This window comes from Oncorhynchus mykiss, chromosome 2 (genome assembly GCF_013265735.2).
Source record: "Oncorhynchus mykiss isolate Arlee chromosome 2, USDA_OmykA_1.1, whole genome shotgun sequence".
Classification (NCBI taxonomy): Eukaryota; Metazoa; Chordata; class Actinopteri; order Salmoniformes; family Salmonidae; genus Oncorhynchus; species Oncorhynchus mykiss.
In genome coordinates this window covers 27,919,749-27,937,236 of record NC_048566.1, presented here as the reverse complement: position 1 = coordinate 27,937,236, position 17,488 = coordinate 27,919,749, and the positions used below count along the sequence as shown (strand labels likewise).

At 40.9% G+C, this 17,488-nt stretch overlaps 2 protein-coding genes across 17 annotated transcripts in view; both read left to right on the top strand.

Annotated features, from left to right (window-relative positions):
• Positions 1–3,848, top strand: part of LOC110485663 (regulating synaptic membrane exocytosis protein 2) — a 216,587-nt gene extending 212,739 nt beyond the window's left edge. For all 16 annotated transcript variants that reach the window (XM_036944152.1, XM_036944163.1, XM_036944190.1 and 13 more), the window contains 2 exons: positions 1,068–1,207; positions 1,301–3,848. In XM_036944152.1, the coding sequence (XP_036800047.1) occupies positions 1,068–1,207; positions 1,301–1,498 (338 nt within the window). In that variant the 3' untranslated portion in view covers positions 1,499–3,848. The remainder of the gene's footprint in view (positions 1–1,067; positions 1,208–1,300) is intronic.
• A 3,572-nt stretch (positions 3,849–7,420) lies between these two features.
• On the top strand, positions 7,421–9,573 carry LOC110534585 (dendritic cell-specific transmembrane protein). Its single transcript, XM_036944233.1, has 3 exons — positions 7,421–8,635; positions 8,747–9,085; positions 9,304–9,573. The coding sequence occupies exons 1-3, from the start codon at positions 7,583–7,585 to the stop codon at positions 9,367–9,369; spliced, it is 1,458 nt and encodes a 485-aa protein (XP_036800128.1). The 5' UTR covers positions 7,421–7,582; the 3' UTR covers positions 9,370–9,573.
• The last annotated feature ends 7,915 nt before the right edge of the window (positions 9,574–17,488 follow it).

Genomic DNA, 17,488 nt, shown 5'->3' with positions numbered 1-17,488 from the left:
TGTTCTTTGGCTTGCAAGCCTCCCCCTTTTTCCTCCAAACATAACGACGGTCATTATGGCCAAACAGTTCTATTTTTGTTTCATCAGACCAGAGGACATTTCTCCAAAAAGTATGATCTTTGTCCCCATGTGCAGTTGCAAATCGTAGTCTGGCTTTTTGATGGCGGTTTTGGAGCAGTGGCTTCTTCCTTGCTGAGCGGCCTTTCAGGTTATGTCGACATAGGACTAGTTTTACTGTGGATATAGATACTTTTGTACCTGTTTCCTCCAGCATCTTCACAAGATCCGTTGCTGCTGTTCTGGGATTGATTTGCACTTTTCGCACCAAAGTACATTCATCTCTAGGAGACAGAACGCGTCTTCTTCCTGAGTGGTATGACGGCTGTGTGGTCCCATGGTATTTATATTTCCGTACTATTGTTTGTACAGATGAACGTGGTACCTTCAGGTGTTTGGAAATTTCTCCCAAGGATGAACCAGACTTGTGGAAGTCTACAATTTATTTTCTGAGGTCTTGGCTGATTTCTTTTGATTTTCCCATAATGTCAAGCAAAGAGGCACTAAGTTTGAAGGTAGACCTTGAAATACATCCACAGGTACACCTCCAATTACTCAAATGATGTCAATTAACCTATCAGAAGCTTCTGGAATTTTCCAAGCTGTTTAAAGGCACAGTCAACTTAGTGTATGTAAACTTCTGACCCACTGGAATTGTGATACAGTGAATTATAAGTGAAATAATCTGTCTGTAAACAATTGTTGGAAAAATTACTTGTGTTATACACAAAGTAGATGTCCTAACCGACTTGCCAAAACTAAAAATTATTTTTAATGACTTAAACCTAAGTGTATGTAAACTTCTGACTTCAACTGCATACCCAAAGCTACTTACAGTACAGTACATACATTTTTTGTATTCTGTATTTGAGTGGAATAGAATAGAACCCACAGCCCCGAACCTCATGCTAGTACAAACTGATCACTACGGTAACTAGCGCTTGAACCAATTGACAATGCTGCCAATAGTATTGTAACTATTCTGTCTCTCTCTCTCTCTCTCTTCATAGCACCATATGTAAAAGTGTATCTTTTGGAAAACGGAGCCTGCATAGCCAAAAAGAAAACAAAAGTAGCAAGAAAAACCTTGGATCCCCTTTACCAGCAGCAACTGCCTTTCGAAGAGGCTCCTGGAGGGAAAGTTCTACAGGTAAACTATGTTCTACAAGGCCTTGATAAATACTTCACAGTTCACACATCATCATATTATAATAACATGTCTAATAAACCCTCTTCTCCACAGATCATCGTATGGGGAGACTACGGACGCATGGACCATAAATCCTTTATGGGAGCAGTTCAGATACTTTTAGATGAGCTGGACCTGTCTAACATGGTGATTGGCTGGTTCAAGCTCTTTCCTCCTTCCTCATTGGTGGACCCTACCTTGGCCCCCTTGACAAGAAGAGCTTCCCAAACGTCATTGGATAGCCGGTCATAGCAGTGTGTGGACTGATAGCATTGTTGTAGCAGCAGCACCCAGTGTTGAGGTTAAACAAGCTGCGACAGACCGGTCACGCCCCCCGGTTACACTGCATGCTTGATGTTGTGTCTTCTGAGCCTGTTTCTAGGGGTGCAAACGTGATCCTGTGTTTTGAGCAAAATGTCGCACACATTGTGCGTAGCGAGCGTCGCTCCCTCGGCCGGGTCGGAGCGCCAGCTCAGATTGGAAGGCCGTAACGGACTCCTTAGCACCAGGAATTGTCTCTAAATCGAGCGATTCCAGGTTTTCATCCAATCTTAAGCCATGGGGGTCGAAACTGGGAACCCGCTCGATGAGTTCTACAGAAGCCCTTTTCGAATGAAAAATACATGTTTTCGTTTTTAATGAATTATTTTGTTTTTTGTTTGTTTTATTGTCGATGTACTTGTATACCTGAAGGGGTGACTGACAGTGTTGTCCTGTCCAGAAGCTTGGTCACGCCACGCCAACAGACCTAGCTAGATATGTAAATGGAACTATGAGGATCATTGCAATAGGAGAGGTGGGGTGTCCCAACTAAAGCTCAAACTCCGAATATGAGGCCCTATATAAATACCTATAGGTAGTAGATCACACCAGAGAGACAATACTAAAGTTACTAAAGGCAATACAGAAGTGGCTACTGTACTATCGACACTCCAGAATCTATTGATCAGAACCCACAACAAGACTAACTTTTATGACTTAACGTTATTATTTCTCTGTTGATATATTGTATGAAATTTAAATGAAGATAAAAAATTAAAAAATTAATGATTTTTTTGCATGGACAAAAATTTAGCTGAAAAAAAGATAAGAAAATTATTTTCTTGAGGCTGCGACTTGCAAAAAAAGATGAAGAAAAACAAATAAAACACATCAGCCATTTTCAACAATTTATATTATTTTTAAATATAAATTTCACTAGTGCATGGTTTTCAAAGGGGAGTGAATGCAACAGCGTGATAAAAAAAGACACATTGTTTATCATTCTTTAGACCATCCATAACATAAGTCTGTGTTTGGCAGACATACAGTAAGAGAAACTAAAATAAAAACTTTTGGAGTTATTTATCCAAAAAAACTGTTTATGTGACAAAGTGATGATGAAAATAAATGTAAATTATTTATTTCATTGTAAAGGTTTACAAGCCTTATAAAGATAAACATTACGTGCAAATTGTACACGTCTCTTTCTCTCCCTTGTCCCAGGGCATCCCCCTGATATTGTCCAGAGTTTCAGGACTGTTGGTTCTTTTACAGCTCTGTATCGTTTCAATATGTCTTTTTTTTTGGGGGGGGGGGGGGGGGGGGATTTGATTTGTTTAACAAGCATGTTGAAAAGGATTTTCTGCAACATGGCTTGGGCACACCTTAAAGTAACTCAGCATGTTTTGATAAAGAGGATGTTTGGCAGTTTCTTGTACAGTGCATGTCAACTTAGTTACTTTTCCCCCCTCACCTTCAATTGAATTCTACAGCAAATTAATTACTTACTTTCATGGCCAGACTATTAAAACGTTATAACAAAACATTCCACCAACCCCTAGATCATATTTTATTTCCACTTTTTCAAAAAGAATGACAAGGAAAAATATTTTATATTCATTGGAGGTTGACAAAAAAGTTGTGGTTGCAAGTGTATTTTATTTCAGTATTGTTAACTAACATGCAAAAATAATCTGTATTGGTACAGCAAGAAGGATATTTATGTCCAAGCAAGAAGCGGCAAACATACAACTTATGTACTGTATATTGCTGTGTAGTTCAGGCACTGTTTGTGAGGACGAGTAAAACACAAGGTCAAACAACATGGGATGTTGCCACACTATATGAATTTTGTTTTTTTGTTTTTGTGAAAAGGACATTTATTTCATATTTTTATTCGTTTATTTACAAGCCAAGACCAGTTTTGTTTTTTTATTTTTAGTAATTATAAATGCTTCTTGTGTATGGAAGGTATAAGAATCTTACAGTTATGTCTGAATGAAAATAAACTGAGACATTATTCCTTTTCCATGTTAAACCTATACATTCTAATGTCCATCCAATATCTTGATGCTATATACTTTCATTTTTGATTTACATTGTACATATTAGAAATTTGAATAAAACAAGCAAACTCAAATAGATGAATACAATATTTTGGAATAGGAATAATGTCTCACATGATGACAAAGACATATGTTATTTACCCTTTTGAATGCCTTTTCTTTCTTTTGTTTTGGTGCAATGTGTTTATGCCAAGGCTATGTCTTGGTGAAGTATGGTTGAGTACAGAGATTTATGTAAGTTATTTTTCAAATAAAAAATGGATATTACACCGACACTGAGTACCAGTGAGCAATATCAACATACAAAAACATTTTTTCTGGCCATGACTATTTCATGTTCCAAAACATCCATAAACTATTGTCTTTATTCATTCAGGTAGGTTGTTCCACAGCATCCACAAATTACTGTCTTTATTTCTCCAGGTAGGTTGTTCCACAGCATCCACAAATTACTATCTTTATTTCTCCAGGTAGGTTGTTCCACAACATCCACAAATTACTATATTTATTTCTCCAGGTAGGTTGTTCCACAACATCCACAAATTACTATATTTATTTCTCCAGGTAGGTTGTTCCACAACATCCACAAATTACTGTCTTTATTTCTCCAGGTAGGTTGTTCCACAACATCCACAAATTACTATATTTATTTCTCCAGGTAGGTTGTTCCACAACATCCACAAATTACTATATTTATTTCTCCAAGTAGGTTGTTCCACAACATCCCCAAATTACTGTCTTTATTTCTCCAGGTAGGTTGTTCCACAACATCCACAAATTACTATCTTTATTTCTCCAGGTAGGTTGTTCCACAACACCCACAAATTACTATATTTATTTCTCCAGGTAGGTTGTTCCACAACATCCACAAATTACTATCTTTATTTCTCCAGGTAGGTTGTTCCACAACACCCACAAATTACTATCTTTATTTCTCCAGGTAGGTTGTTCCACAACATCCACAAATTACTATCTTTATTTCTCCAGGTAGGTTGTTCCACAACATCCACAAATTACTATATTTATTTCTCCAGGTAGGTTGTTCCACAACACCCACAAATTACTATCTTTATTTCTCCAGGTAGGTTGTTCCACAACATCCACAAATTACTATCTTTATTTCTCCAGGTAGGTTGTTCCACAAATTACTATCTTTATTTCTCCAGGTAGGTTGTTCCACAAATTACTGTCTTTATTTCTCCAGGTAGGTTGGGAGTAAAAAGAAAAACCCATTGTCTTTTACAATAACAAACTGTCTGGCAAGTATCAACTTGGTCACAAACTTTGTGGCCCACTAATGGTTCCTACCTATTCTACAGTCTACGCTACAAATATTTTGTCTTTCAGAAATGTATACAGCATGTGAACAAATCAAGACTTAGGTCAAGCTGGGGGAAGTTAAGAGACAAGAAGTAGCAGTCAGTTCCACTTCCCCTCATATGAGTGCAAAGTTGTGCTTCCACTAAATTATTTGGCAACAGTACAGATGAAAGAACAACCTATACTTTTGGAGAGAGCCAGGAATACATTTTACTACAGAACTAAAAAGAAAGTTCCTCTTTTACTGTTTTAACACCACCTACTCAGCTGTGTAGAGTGGTATGTTGGAATGACCAACAATGCTCTATGCTCCTTATATTGAAGGTTGTACTACTTGAATAGTAAGTAAGTAATTAAGTATGTTAGTTAGTTAGTTAGTTAGTTAGTTATTTAACCACCTATCACAAAATACTTTACTTCAACAATGACAGTACTGTATTTTGAGTTTATTCTTCACGTGTTTGTTGAGATGAACTCCTGTAGTGTGGTTAGACAGTTAAATGAGCGACACCACGATGATAACTGGGAGGTGACTAAGTTCTGAAATTTTAAATGGGAAATGAGTAAGTGTTGAGGTTAAAATTGGTATGAAAGCTTGAGAGTTCTGCTTATCATTTCACATAGTCTACTATACAGACATACCACACAGGACCAGCAGGTAAGGGAGACACTGTGTTGTGATAATGCTGAATTTGTGAGGCTCTAGTAATGCTTTCCAAAGTATTGGTGGATGGTTGTGAAAAACTATGTTTAATGTATAAGGTTGGACACACCAGTGTCTGCCCAAGATAGTCAACAGTCACTGTAGCTTTAAAGCTACTTTTGGTTCCCTCTAACTATATGTTATGCTAAACGTTACCCAAAATGTTTATGGAAATGATAAATCAAATGAAATCATATGTATTTATCCTCTTGGATTTCAGGCATATCTCAGTCCTCTTGATATTAATAGATTGTTTGATTATTCTTTCTGAATGCCTGGTTGGTTGTGTCGTGTCTTTACTATCATTAACTGAAGACTGATAGTTTTTATCAAAGATTCTCTGTAATTAGTTACTACGCGATCAACTGATTAATCACGTAACTAATTAACTAGGAAGTCGGGGCACCAAGGAAAAATATTCAGATTATTTTATCTGATCAATTAGTCTTCGAATTAATGAATTATTTACTTTATCTCACGTTAGTCTCATTCCAAACGTCGTAAATGGTTGGTTATCTGCACAAACCCAGTCTTCACTATTAGTCATCCATGCATCAATTGTCTTAAATCATGTATTTATTACTAACTAAGCAATTCACAGAAATGCATAAACAAACAAACAAACAAGGTAAATGTGGTTACATTAAATGAGAATGTGCCCTAGTGGGCTAAACCGGCATGGTGGCTTGTTAGACAAAAGGGGAAGTGGGGGTCGACTAAGAGGTCACTGCAGAGTGATAATTATAACAATTTAAATGCTAATCCTTTGCACATGAACGCTCACTCATTCAGGAACAATTGCAATCAATATATATATTTCCGCTCAGTGTGTCGTCTTGATCGCTGGTGAAAAGTTAATTTATTTTGTAGAATTGTCCATCTCTCTCCCTCTCTCTATCGGTTGTGGTTAGAGGGGATTGTTCAGAGTGACATTCGTTATAGAATGCATGTTTCGGGGGTTGTTGTTCTTTGCGTTCAATGATAGCGAATTCCTAGCTGCAGACTAGTAATCAATATCAAAGACTTGTTCTTCTTCTGTGAGTATCGATAGTCTAAGAGTTTAACAGTGGCATGGTTAAAAGATTCAGCAATGGTCTACAACCTTTGTCTCCCCTAATGGAGAAAAACATGGTCTGCAACCTTTAGCCATCTCGTAATTGAGGTAAGCTTGGTCTGCTGATCGAAAACCCGAGTGGGGTTTTTATTTGGAATGGCAGAAAAGGCTGTCCCAGGATGTCTGACTCTAACTGGGCTCAGGGACGGTCCTCTGATTTAGTTAAAATCCAATTCCCTTTTTGAGTTTACCTTCATTAAACATCCAAAATCACATTATAAAATAGTGTAAACAGTATCATACTCACTCATTCATCTTATACAATTAGATGTAAACCTCATATCTGAGGCTATTACATAAACAACGTTATGGTAATGTGCCACACCGTCTTCCATGAGCTTCCCAAGTTGTGACAGATGGACCAGTTCGTAGCTGGATTCTTCACCGATCTTTTATACTTTCTCTGGAACATGAAATTTGTTCGTCCTCAAGTTCTGTGAGGTGGAAGGATTTCCTTTGTCCTCTATGAAAACTTACTCTCTCTATACTATGTGGCAGGGTCTTCTCAGGAATTTACGACCTCTGACCACAGCAGCCTAGTTAAAGGAGGCAAGAAGGAAGCAGGGAGAGGTGGATGGGTTTGCTATACCCAAAGAGGCCAACATCATGACAGTTGTTTTGATCTTTTTTTTCAGTGTGCTTAGGTACCTTATTTTACGTAAATAAATGACCAGATATTTACCAAGAAATTACATGGTTTAAATGGAAAGGACACAGTTCTAACCTATGAATTACATGTTTCTTTTGGATACATTCAGTCTTCTTTTTTGCCACTTAGTCTGAGACCATTTCAGTAATGGAATTTCCGAGGATTTTACAGTATTATCACACAGATATTTGTCCTTCTTCCTTTCTCAGGTACTGTTTCATCAATGATGAAAACAACTTGCCCTCAATTGAAACAAGCCCTGTATCACTCCTGGTCCGCTGCTGCAGACCTGTACACAACAAACACCAGGAAGGGCTGGAGAAACCGATCAGTCCTCTTGATCATCTGTCTCACCTTCAGTCTCATCCTGAGCTCCTTCCTCCTCCTCTACCTGCTCTATGTCCTGCAGTACGGCCTGATGGTGGCTGCTGGGATAGCAGGCTCCTGTTGGGTGGCAGTGGGGGCCTCTCTGTTCCTCTCTAAGAGGGTGCGGTGCTTTGGGGTTCTGTTTGTGCTGTCTTGTGGGATGAGGCAGGGCCGGAACGTTCTCATCACCGCCGGGACAAGTTTGGTGGTTCTCAAGAACGTCCAGAACACGCTGGAGAACATCACAGGGCTCAGTAGGAGTATGGTGTGCAACCTGCAGGCCAAGAGGGTGTCCATCGACACCACGCCGCTCTGTAACTACGTCAGGATGTTGAGATGGGTTGGCGACGTACTCCGAGCTTTCACAGACTTCGGGGTGGCGGAGTTGGTTTCTGATCTGGAGGTCACGTCCAGAGGAGACTCTGAGAAGTTGAGGGAGAGGCTGGTTGAAGCTGAGAGGACTCTAAATGGAACTGCCAAGAGCGTCTGGGCCGCGGTGGACACGCTGTCCTCTGTAAGTCAGAGACTTTTCCCTGCCTTCAGTTTCCTCCTGTTGATGGGCTTCACAGTGCTGCACTTGAGGAGATATTGCCATGACAAGAAATATGAAAACGTGTACATAACCAGGACATTCATACATTTTGATGAGAAGCAGAAGGCAGAAGGAAGGCCTCCAGTGCTCCCCCTCACACCGAAGGAGGCTAGACGCTACATCACCATCCCTTACCCTCGACTCAGGGCCACGGAAGGGAAAGCCATACTGAAATTCAGTTTCCCAGTGTTCATCCATTGTCTAGCCTGGGTCTTGTTCATAGGTGTTGATGTACTCATGTTCTGGTTTGTTGAGGTCATCAGAACGCGACTTCATGAGCTAGAGCCATTTCATGTTCCTTTGATTATGAACATAAACGTAAGTATCTATGTTAATAAAGCACACAACAAGATACTGCCTTAATTAATTCAATACAATCTAGCCACTAGGCTATAACCATGTTGCTCTACTGAACCATTGTTGTTTCAGGAAGACATGACCATTATTGGTGTCCCCATTTCAGAGGAGATCAACAGGAGGGATTTCTCCTACCAGGTGTCCATCTTTGAGAAGAGTTGCCTTCCTAAACCTAGATTAGTACTCTATGACTCCATCCTGCCTCTGGTTGTGTTACTAGCTGCCCTTCTCAGCATGTCCCTGATGTCTGCCAAGCTCACACAGATCAGGCTCGTGGTGTGTGAGCAGTTCTTCTCCACCAATGCTGAGGAGAGGGTGGAGTTTCTGCATGCTAAGATCCTGAAGAAGAGATCAAGAAAGAAAGGGAACAGGAAAGCTGAGGAAAGTAGTCTGAGATCCCTCATCAAGAAGGTCTGTATAATCCAGAGATCATTGATAAACATTGATGGAGACCTTAGAATGGTATAATACTGTATATTACATAGATGTTCTTATGTGGCCTACAGTACTGCACATTGCCATAATTTGTCCCAGGGAAAAAGTGCAGATTCATTTCTCAGTACAACAATAGATACAGTATATGTAAGTTACTAAAGTACTGTTTGATTAATCCATACTTTCTTCATCAGACAGATTTCTGGTGTCCAATACTCTACAGACCACAGGAGTATGACAATGTTCAGCAAGCAAGCTAGACTTTCTGCTGCCACAGGAAGAAGTGAGAGACACTTTTTTTTGTTGAAAATGTGAAATGTGAGTTATGAAACACGTTACATTATAACAACTAAAATCTAGACTAATGACATGTTGTCATTGTAAATACATATAGTATTTCAGTTTGTTAATTCATGTACCTGTATAAATAAAGGTTAAAAAAACATGTTTTTATAATAATAAAAATAAAGGTTAAATGATGGTTACCAAGGTTTCTACGCAACTTTTTGAAGCAATCTAATCTAATTGGGACAAAATGACACTTCATTTTAAAGAATAAAAACACCTCAAAAACAGCCATCAATCCCAGTAACTGAGATATAAACATATTGTATCTCTATGTCATGCATTTTCTTCATTGTTACCATGCCCATGGAGTTTGGATGATCATAAGTGCACAGGGTAATTGTCTGCAATGAGAACACGAAGCTCTGCAAAACATGATATCTGTTTCAGTTGTTTAATGTCGATCAAAAACGACAGGGACAGTTTTGCTGACATCATCACGCAAACCAGACCTTCCCTAAATGTGCACGCCACTATTCAGTTCCCATCATGCACTTGGTGTTTAGTCACACACCATTAGCATTATATCCAGACGCCACAATGCTCATCTACCACAGTGATTGTAGTGGGTCCTGACAGTGACACATTCCCCTTCACAGAATGCTGACAGTCAGTCAGGAGACGTACCCCTCTAAGCTTCTGTAACGTTGAAATATGACGTTACATTTACCAGATTATTTCGTGTCAAGGTATTTACAGTGGGGTTCAAAATTATTGACTAACTTTTTTAAGATGAACAAAAATGACTGCTTAAAATAAATCATTCAAATACTGAGCTATATTGTATACTTAAAAAAATTGGGAAATTATATTATTTATACTATTACAATTTCTGAGAGAAGGATTTTGTTTAAAAAGTAACATATATTTTTTCTCAAACATTTAGGGGTAAAAAATATTGACACCCCTGTTTTCAATACCTTTTAATATCTCACCTTGCGAGAATAATGGCACTGAGATTTTTCTAAGAAAAATATGAGTTGGAGAACACATTGGGAGGGATCTTAAACCATTTCTCAATACAGAATCCTTCCAGATACGTGTTCCTATGGACTGCACAAATGAATTCAAACCACAAGTTTTCAATGGGTTTCAAGTCCGGAAACTGAGATGACCATTGCAAAATTTTGATTTTTCCAAATAAATAATATAATTTCCCAATTTTTTGGAGTGTACAATATAGCTCATTATTTTAATGATTTATTGAAAACATGTGGTTTGAATTGAAGAGTGCAGTCCATAAGCACATACTAAGGATCCGAAAGGATTCTGAATGGAGGAAGTTTCTAAGATTGCTCCCAATGTGTTCTCCAACTCATAAAACATTTTAGAAAAAGGCTCAGTGCCGTTATTGAAAGGTATTGAAAACCGGGGTGTCAATCATTTTGACCCCTACCTTTTCTCTTCAGCAATTGCATTAGTATAAAATAATATCATTTTCTAACATTTGGGGAGCATACAATATAGCTCAGTATATTCATTATTTATTTTTGCTCATCCTAATCAAGGGCATCAATAATGTTGGACCCCACTGTATATGAAGATAAAGGATAATGTGACATTTTTTGCCTAATACCAGAATTGGACATGACATTGCTTAATTGTGCTAGGCAGGTCAACTCAGTAAAGTGCAGTGTGAGTGTTTGAAAGAAAATATATACTTATTTTAACCCAGTTCTATTACTGAGAGAAGGCACAGTGAAAGAGAAGACAGAGTGACAGAGAAGGCAGAGTGAAGGAGAAGGCAGAGTGAAGGAGAAGGCACAGTGAAAGAGAAGGCAGAGTGAAGGAGAAGGCAGAGTGAAGGAGAAGGCAGAGTGAAGGAGAAGGCAGAGTGAAAGAGAAGACAGCGTGAAGGAGAAGGCACAGTGAAAGAGAAGGCAGCGTGAAGGAGAAGGCACAGAGAAAGAGAAGACAGAGTGAAGGAGAAGGCACAGAGAAAGAGAAGACAGAGTGAAGAAGAAGGCACAGAGAAAGAGAAGACAGAGTGAAGGAGAAGGCACAGAGATGAGTGGGCTGACTGTGACTCACACACTGCTGCCACTGACCCCTAGCATTCCCTCTGATAAACTCACATTATGTCTGCAGAGCCCCAGCGGCTCAGTACCACGCCAGCATGTCAGCATGCCCAGTAGGAGACAATCCCAATGTGTAGTGTGATGCTGTGTGACAGCAGGACTGGGCCTTTTTTACATAGGGCCAGGATGCAATCCAAGGCGCGTTGCAGCGCTGCACTACCTACAATTTCCCCGGCGTTTGTGAAGCTCGCATTCATGGTAAATGCTGCGAATGTCAGATGATAATTTCCAATTGAAAGCTATTTTCAAGTGTAAATTAGCTTTCAATGTAAAACACTGTGCGCTTCTAGACAACCTGCATTTGATGGTATCCCGGCTATAGTTTAACACGGAGGTAAGGGTAGACTCTCGTCCAATATGCCAGATACAAACATAACAAAGACATATTGTTGGAAGTTATGTGTTGAAATGGGTATCACCGTCATCATCATCAAATATAACTATGCAAGTGTTTATTTCAAATAGAAATAACATAATAGATTTTATGCAATTGATAAATTGTACTAAATAGTTTGGAAACATAAACATTGAAATAAATCATTCTCTTTACTATTATTCTGACATTTCACATTCTTAAAATAAAGTGGTGATCCTAACTCCCCTAAAACAGGGAATTTTACTAGGATTAAATGTCAGGAACTGAGTTTAAATGTATTTGGCTAAGGTGTATGTAAACTTCCGACTTCAACTGTGTGTATATATATATATATATATATATATATATATATATATATATATATATTTACTGAGTGTACAAAACATTAGGAACACCTTCTCTTTCCATGATAGACTGACCAACAGTGGCATGTGTTCGTGGATGCCAAGGGAAGCCAGGCTTTCCCAAATATTTGACCAATAAAAACATTTAAATGATAAAATATTGTATCTTTTGTCTCTCCCTGTGTTTTCATAATTTTCTGTCAATTCGCAAGTGGCTGAATCTCACCAGAATAATCACCCGAGCGAGGAAAACAGTGCCCCTCTCTCTCAGTATGTGTCGACCATGTATCTGATGCTGTCTGGACCAAAAGAGTATCACATGTTGCCGCTGTACCATTTGATTGATTGATGCCAGCAAATATTTGGCCTTCCTTGATAAACAAATTATAAAATGATTTACCAATCAGCGTTGAGCTGAGCTCAACTGTGGGTTGTCCTGGTGTAGCAAAACGCCACCCCCCCCCCAAGGGAGGCCTGTTTGGATTTGGCTTCAGACCAATCAAATAATTTCCTTTGCAAAACGCCATCTTCTGAAAAACGTGTCTGTTTCTGCTCTGCTTGTGTTGATGTCCTGCAGTATATTGCTTCCTTTCCTAAACCATGGATGGAGATGGGGATTTGGACTTGTGGTTTTGACTTGATTCTCTTTATAAATTGGGTAGTTTGAGCCTTGAATTGGCTGAAAGCCGTGGTATATCACACAATATTTATTTTTACTGCTCTAATTACATTGGTAATCAGTTTATAATAGCAAAAAGGTTCTGTATTTATTTTCTTAGTCAACCTTGTGTTCTGTTCTATTTGTGTTAATTATTTTTGTGCCTTTGTTTGTTTTGACTCTACTTCCTCTCTTTGTGAGAACCCATTATTGGATGCCTTCGGTCCTAGTTTTATTTATTTATTTTTTGTTGTTGAATTTTACCCCTTTTTTCTCCCCAATTTCGTGGTATCCAATTGTTGTAGTAGCTACTATCTTGTCTCATTGCTACAACCCCCGTACAGGCTCGGGAGAGACGAAGGCTGAATGTCATGCGTCCTCCGATACGCAACCCAACCAGCCGTACTGCTTCTTAACACAGCGCGGAAGCCAGCCGCACCAATGTGTCGGAGGCTACACCGTGCACCTGGCAACCTTGGCTAGCGCACACTGCGCCCGGCCCGCCACAGGAGTCGCTGGTGCGCGATGAGACAAGGAGATCCCTACCGACCAATCCCTCCCTAACCCGGACGACGCTAGGCCAATTGTGCGTCGCCCCACGGACCTCCCGGTTGCGGCCGGTTACGACAGAGCCTGGGCGCGAACCCAGGGACTCTGATGGCACAGCTGGCGCTGCAGTACAGCGCCCTTAACCACTGCGCCACCCGGGAGGCCCCACCTTCGGTCCTAGTTTTGATTCACACCTTTTTCTCCCTGAGTGTTCATTACAGAATACCTCACCTAAAAACCGAATGGATTTAGCGGAGATACTGCGGCGCCTAACCCAGCAGAGGAGCTTATGGAGGAAATCTGCCACCCTCTCCGCCAGCCTATCCCTACAATGCCAGGTATCGTAACCCATAGCCCTCATTCATTCATATCCATGCCTGGAAAATATGACGGTTCACCTGGGAAATGTCAGGGATTTCTGATGCAATGCAGCAAATACATTGAGCACAACCTCACTAACTTCGCCACCAACAAGAGCAGGATTGATTTTGTTGTCTCTACTCACAGGCAAAGCCCTGGATTGGGCCACCACCATTTGATCACTCTCCTTCCGGTCGTCCTATAGGAGACCTCCTCATAGAACTTCACAAGGATGCAATTCAGCTGCCAGTATGCCCTCGAGTTCCTCACAATGGCTGCAAGGAGTGGATGGAGTGAGGCTGCTTCAGGCGGAGCTGGCCTGTAGAGGTGACCTTCAGGATTTAAATCAATACATTCATATGTCCATCTCCATCGACCACCTCATCTCCGACCGCTGAAAAACTCTGCCACCCAGGAACCCGAAACCTTCTCTTTCCATGATTCCATTATCCCGAGTCTTCCAGAGCCCATGCAGTTGGGCCAAGCTCTTCTCCCGTGTATTGAACGTCAAAGGCTGATCCAAGAAGGGCTCTGCCTATACTGTGGTTGGAAAGATCATCTACTCAGCCATTGCCCTGTTCGCCCCCAACGGAGAGATGAGAAGGGTCCCTCCACTGCCATGAAGGTAGGCGTGTCCTTATTTCTAAATATCTCCCAGAAGCAATTCTCCATCCCAGTATTGATAACCGTGAAGGGGGATACTAAGTACGTAGGGGGCTTGATAGATTCGGGAGCAGCAGGTAATTTTATCGCTCACCAGCTAGTACAAGAGCTTGATATTGATTTAACACCTGTCACCCCTCTCTTAAGGATTAACACCCTGGACGGGCAGCCATTGGGCACAGGCTTCATTACACACCTGACACAGAGCGTCACCCTCCAGATTGGAGTCTTCCACACCGAAACCATTCAACTCATGGAACTCTCATCCCCTAAACAGCCACTCATCCTCGGACACCCCTGGCTCTGTCATCACGACCCTGCCACCTTGTGGCGACAATGTGAACTACTGTCCTGATCTTCTAACAGCTTCACCAGTTGTCTCAGCCTACCCTGCAGAGCCACCACCATTGAGGCCTCTGCCTCTGCAGTGCCACCAGGGTGGTGGAGCTGGTGAAGCTGGTAGAAGACCAGGACAGTACCATCTGTATACGCCCAGTGCAGCAATGTCTTCAGCAAAATCAAGGCCTCCACTCTGCCATCACATCGCCCAGGGGACTGTTCTATTGACTTACTCCCTGGAGTGTCCCCACCGAAGGGCTGTGTTTACCTCCTATCTATCCCGGAAAATGAGGCAATGGAGAACTACATTGATGAAACTCTTAAACGGTTTCATTCATCCTTCTTCCCCAGCTGCGTCCAGCTTCTTCTTCATTGTAAAAAAGGACGGTGGTCTCCGTCCATGTATTGATTACCATTCCCTGAATGACGTCACAACCAAGAACCTCTTCCTCTGATCCCAGCGACCCTTGAACAAGTGGGCCCTGCCAACATCTATACAAAACTCGACCTGCGAAGTGCATATAACCTTGTCCCTATACTTGAAGGCGATGAATGGAAGACGGCCTTTATCAAAGCACGAGGGCACTATGAATACCTGGTCATGCCCTACGGCCTTACTAACGCCCCCGCTGTCTTCCAATCCTTTATGAACAGGATTTGCCTGGATATGATCAACCGCTTTCTCATCGTCTACATTGATGACATCCTGATATACAGTGCCTTGCGAAAGTATTCGGCCCCCTTGAACTTTGCAACCTTTTGCCACATTTCAGGCTTCAAACATAAAGATATAAAACTGTATTTTTTTGTGAAGAATCAACAACAAGTTGGACACAATCATGAAGTGGAACGACATTTATTGGATATTTCAAACTTTTTTAACAAATCAAAAACAGAAAAATTGGGCGTGCAAAATTATTCAGCCTCCTTAGGTTAATACTTTGTAGCGCCACCTTTTGCTGCGATTACAGCTGTAAGTCGCTTGGGGTATGTCTCTATCAGTTTTGCACATCGAGAGACTGACATTTTTTCCCATTCCTCCTTGCAAAACAGCTTGAGCTCAGTGAGGTTGGATGGAGAGCATTTGTGAACAGCAGTTTTCAGTTCTTTCCACAGATTCTCGATTGGATTCAGGTCTGGACTTTGACTTGGCCATTCTAACACCTGGATATGTTTATTTTTGAACCATTCCATTGTAGATTTTGCTTTATGTTTTGGATCATTGTCTTGTTGGAAGACAAATCTCCGTCCCAGTCTCAGGTCTTTTGCAGACTCCATCAGGTTTTCTTCCAGAATGGTCCTGTATTTGGCTCCATCCATCTTCCCATCAATTTTAACCATCTTCCCTGTCCCTGCTGAAGAAAAGCAGGCCCAAACCATGATGCTGCCACCACCATGTTTGACAGTGGGGATGGTGTGTTCAGCTGTGTTGCTTTTACGCCAAACATAACGTTTTGCATTGTTGCCAAAAAGTTCAATTTTGGTTTCATCTGACCAGAGCACCTTCTTCCACATGTTTGGTGTGTCTCCCAGGTGGCTTGTGGCAAACTTTAAACAACACTTTTTATGGATATCTTTAAGAAATGGCTTTCTTCTTGCCACTCTTCCATAAAGGCCAGATTTATGCAATATACGACTGATTGTTGTCCTATGGACAGAGTCTCCCACCTCAGCTGTAGATCTCTGCAGTTCATCCAGAGTGATCATGGGCCTCTTGGCTGCATCTCTGATCAGTCTTCTCCTTGTATGAGCTGAAAGTTTAGAGGGACGGCCAGGTCTTGGTAGATTTGCAGTGGTCTGATACTCCTTCCATTTCAATATTATCGCTTGCACAGTGCTCCTTGAGATGTTTAAAGCTTGGGAAATCTTTTTGTATCCAAATCCGGCTTTAAACTTCTTCACAACAGTATCTCGGACCTGCCTGGTGTGTTCCTTGTTCTTCATGATGCTCTCTGCACTTTTAACGGACCTCTGAGATTATCACAGTGCAGGTGCATTTATACGGAGACTTGATTACACACAGGTGGATTGTATTTATCATCATTAGTCAATTAGGTCAACCTTGGATCATTCAGAGATTCTCACTGAACTTCTGGAGAGAGTTTGCTGCACTGAAAGTAAAGGGGCTGAATAATTTTGCACGCCCAATTTTTTAGTTTTTGATTTGTTAAAAAAGTTTGAAATATCCAATAAATGTCGTTCCACTTCATGATTGTGTCCCACTTGTTGTTGATTCTTCACAAAAAAATACAGTTTTATATCTTTATGTTTGAAGCCTGAAATGTGGCAAAAGGTCGCAAAGTTCAAGGGGGCCGAATACTTTCGCAAGGCACTGTAGTCCAAGTCCCTGAAGGAACACATACAGCATGTGTAAAGCTTCTTCAACAGCTCCTTGACCATAACCTTTATGTGAAGACTGAAAAGAGCACCTTCCATGCAACCTCTAAACTTCCTCGGTTTCGTACTGACACCTGGAGGGGTCAGCATGGATGAGAACAAAGTTCCCGCCGTCAGTAACTGGCCCAAACCCACCACGGTTAAGGAACTCCAACATTTCATTGGGTTCTCCAACTACTATCGCCGGTTCATTCGGAACTTCAGTTCTACTGCCGCTCCCCTCACTGCCCTTACCAGCCAAAAGACCCGGACCCTTCAATGGACTGATAC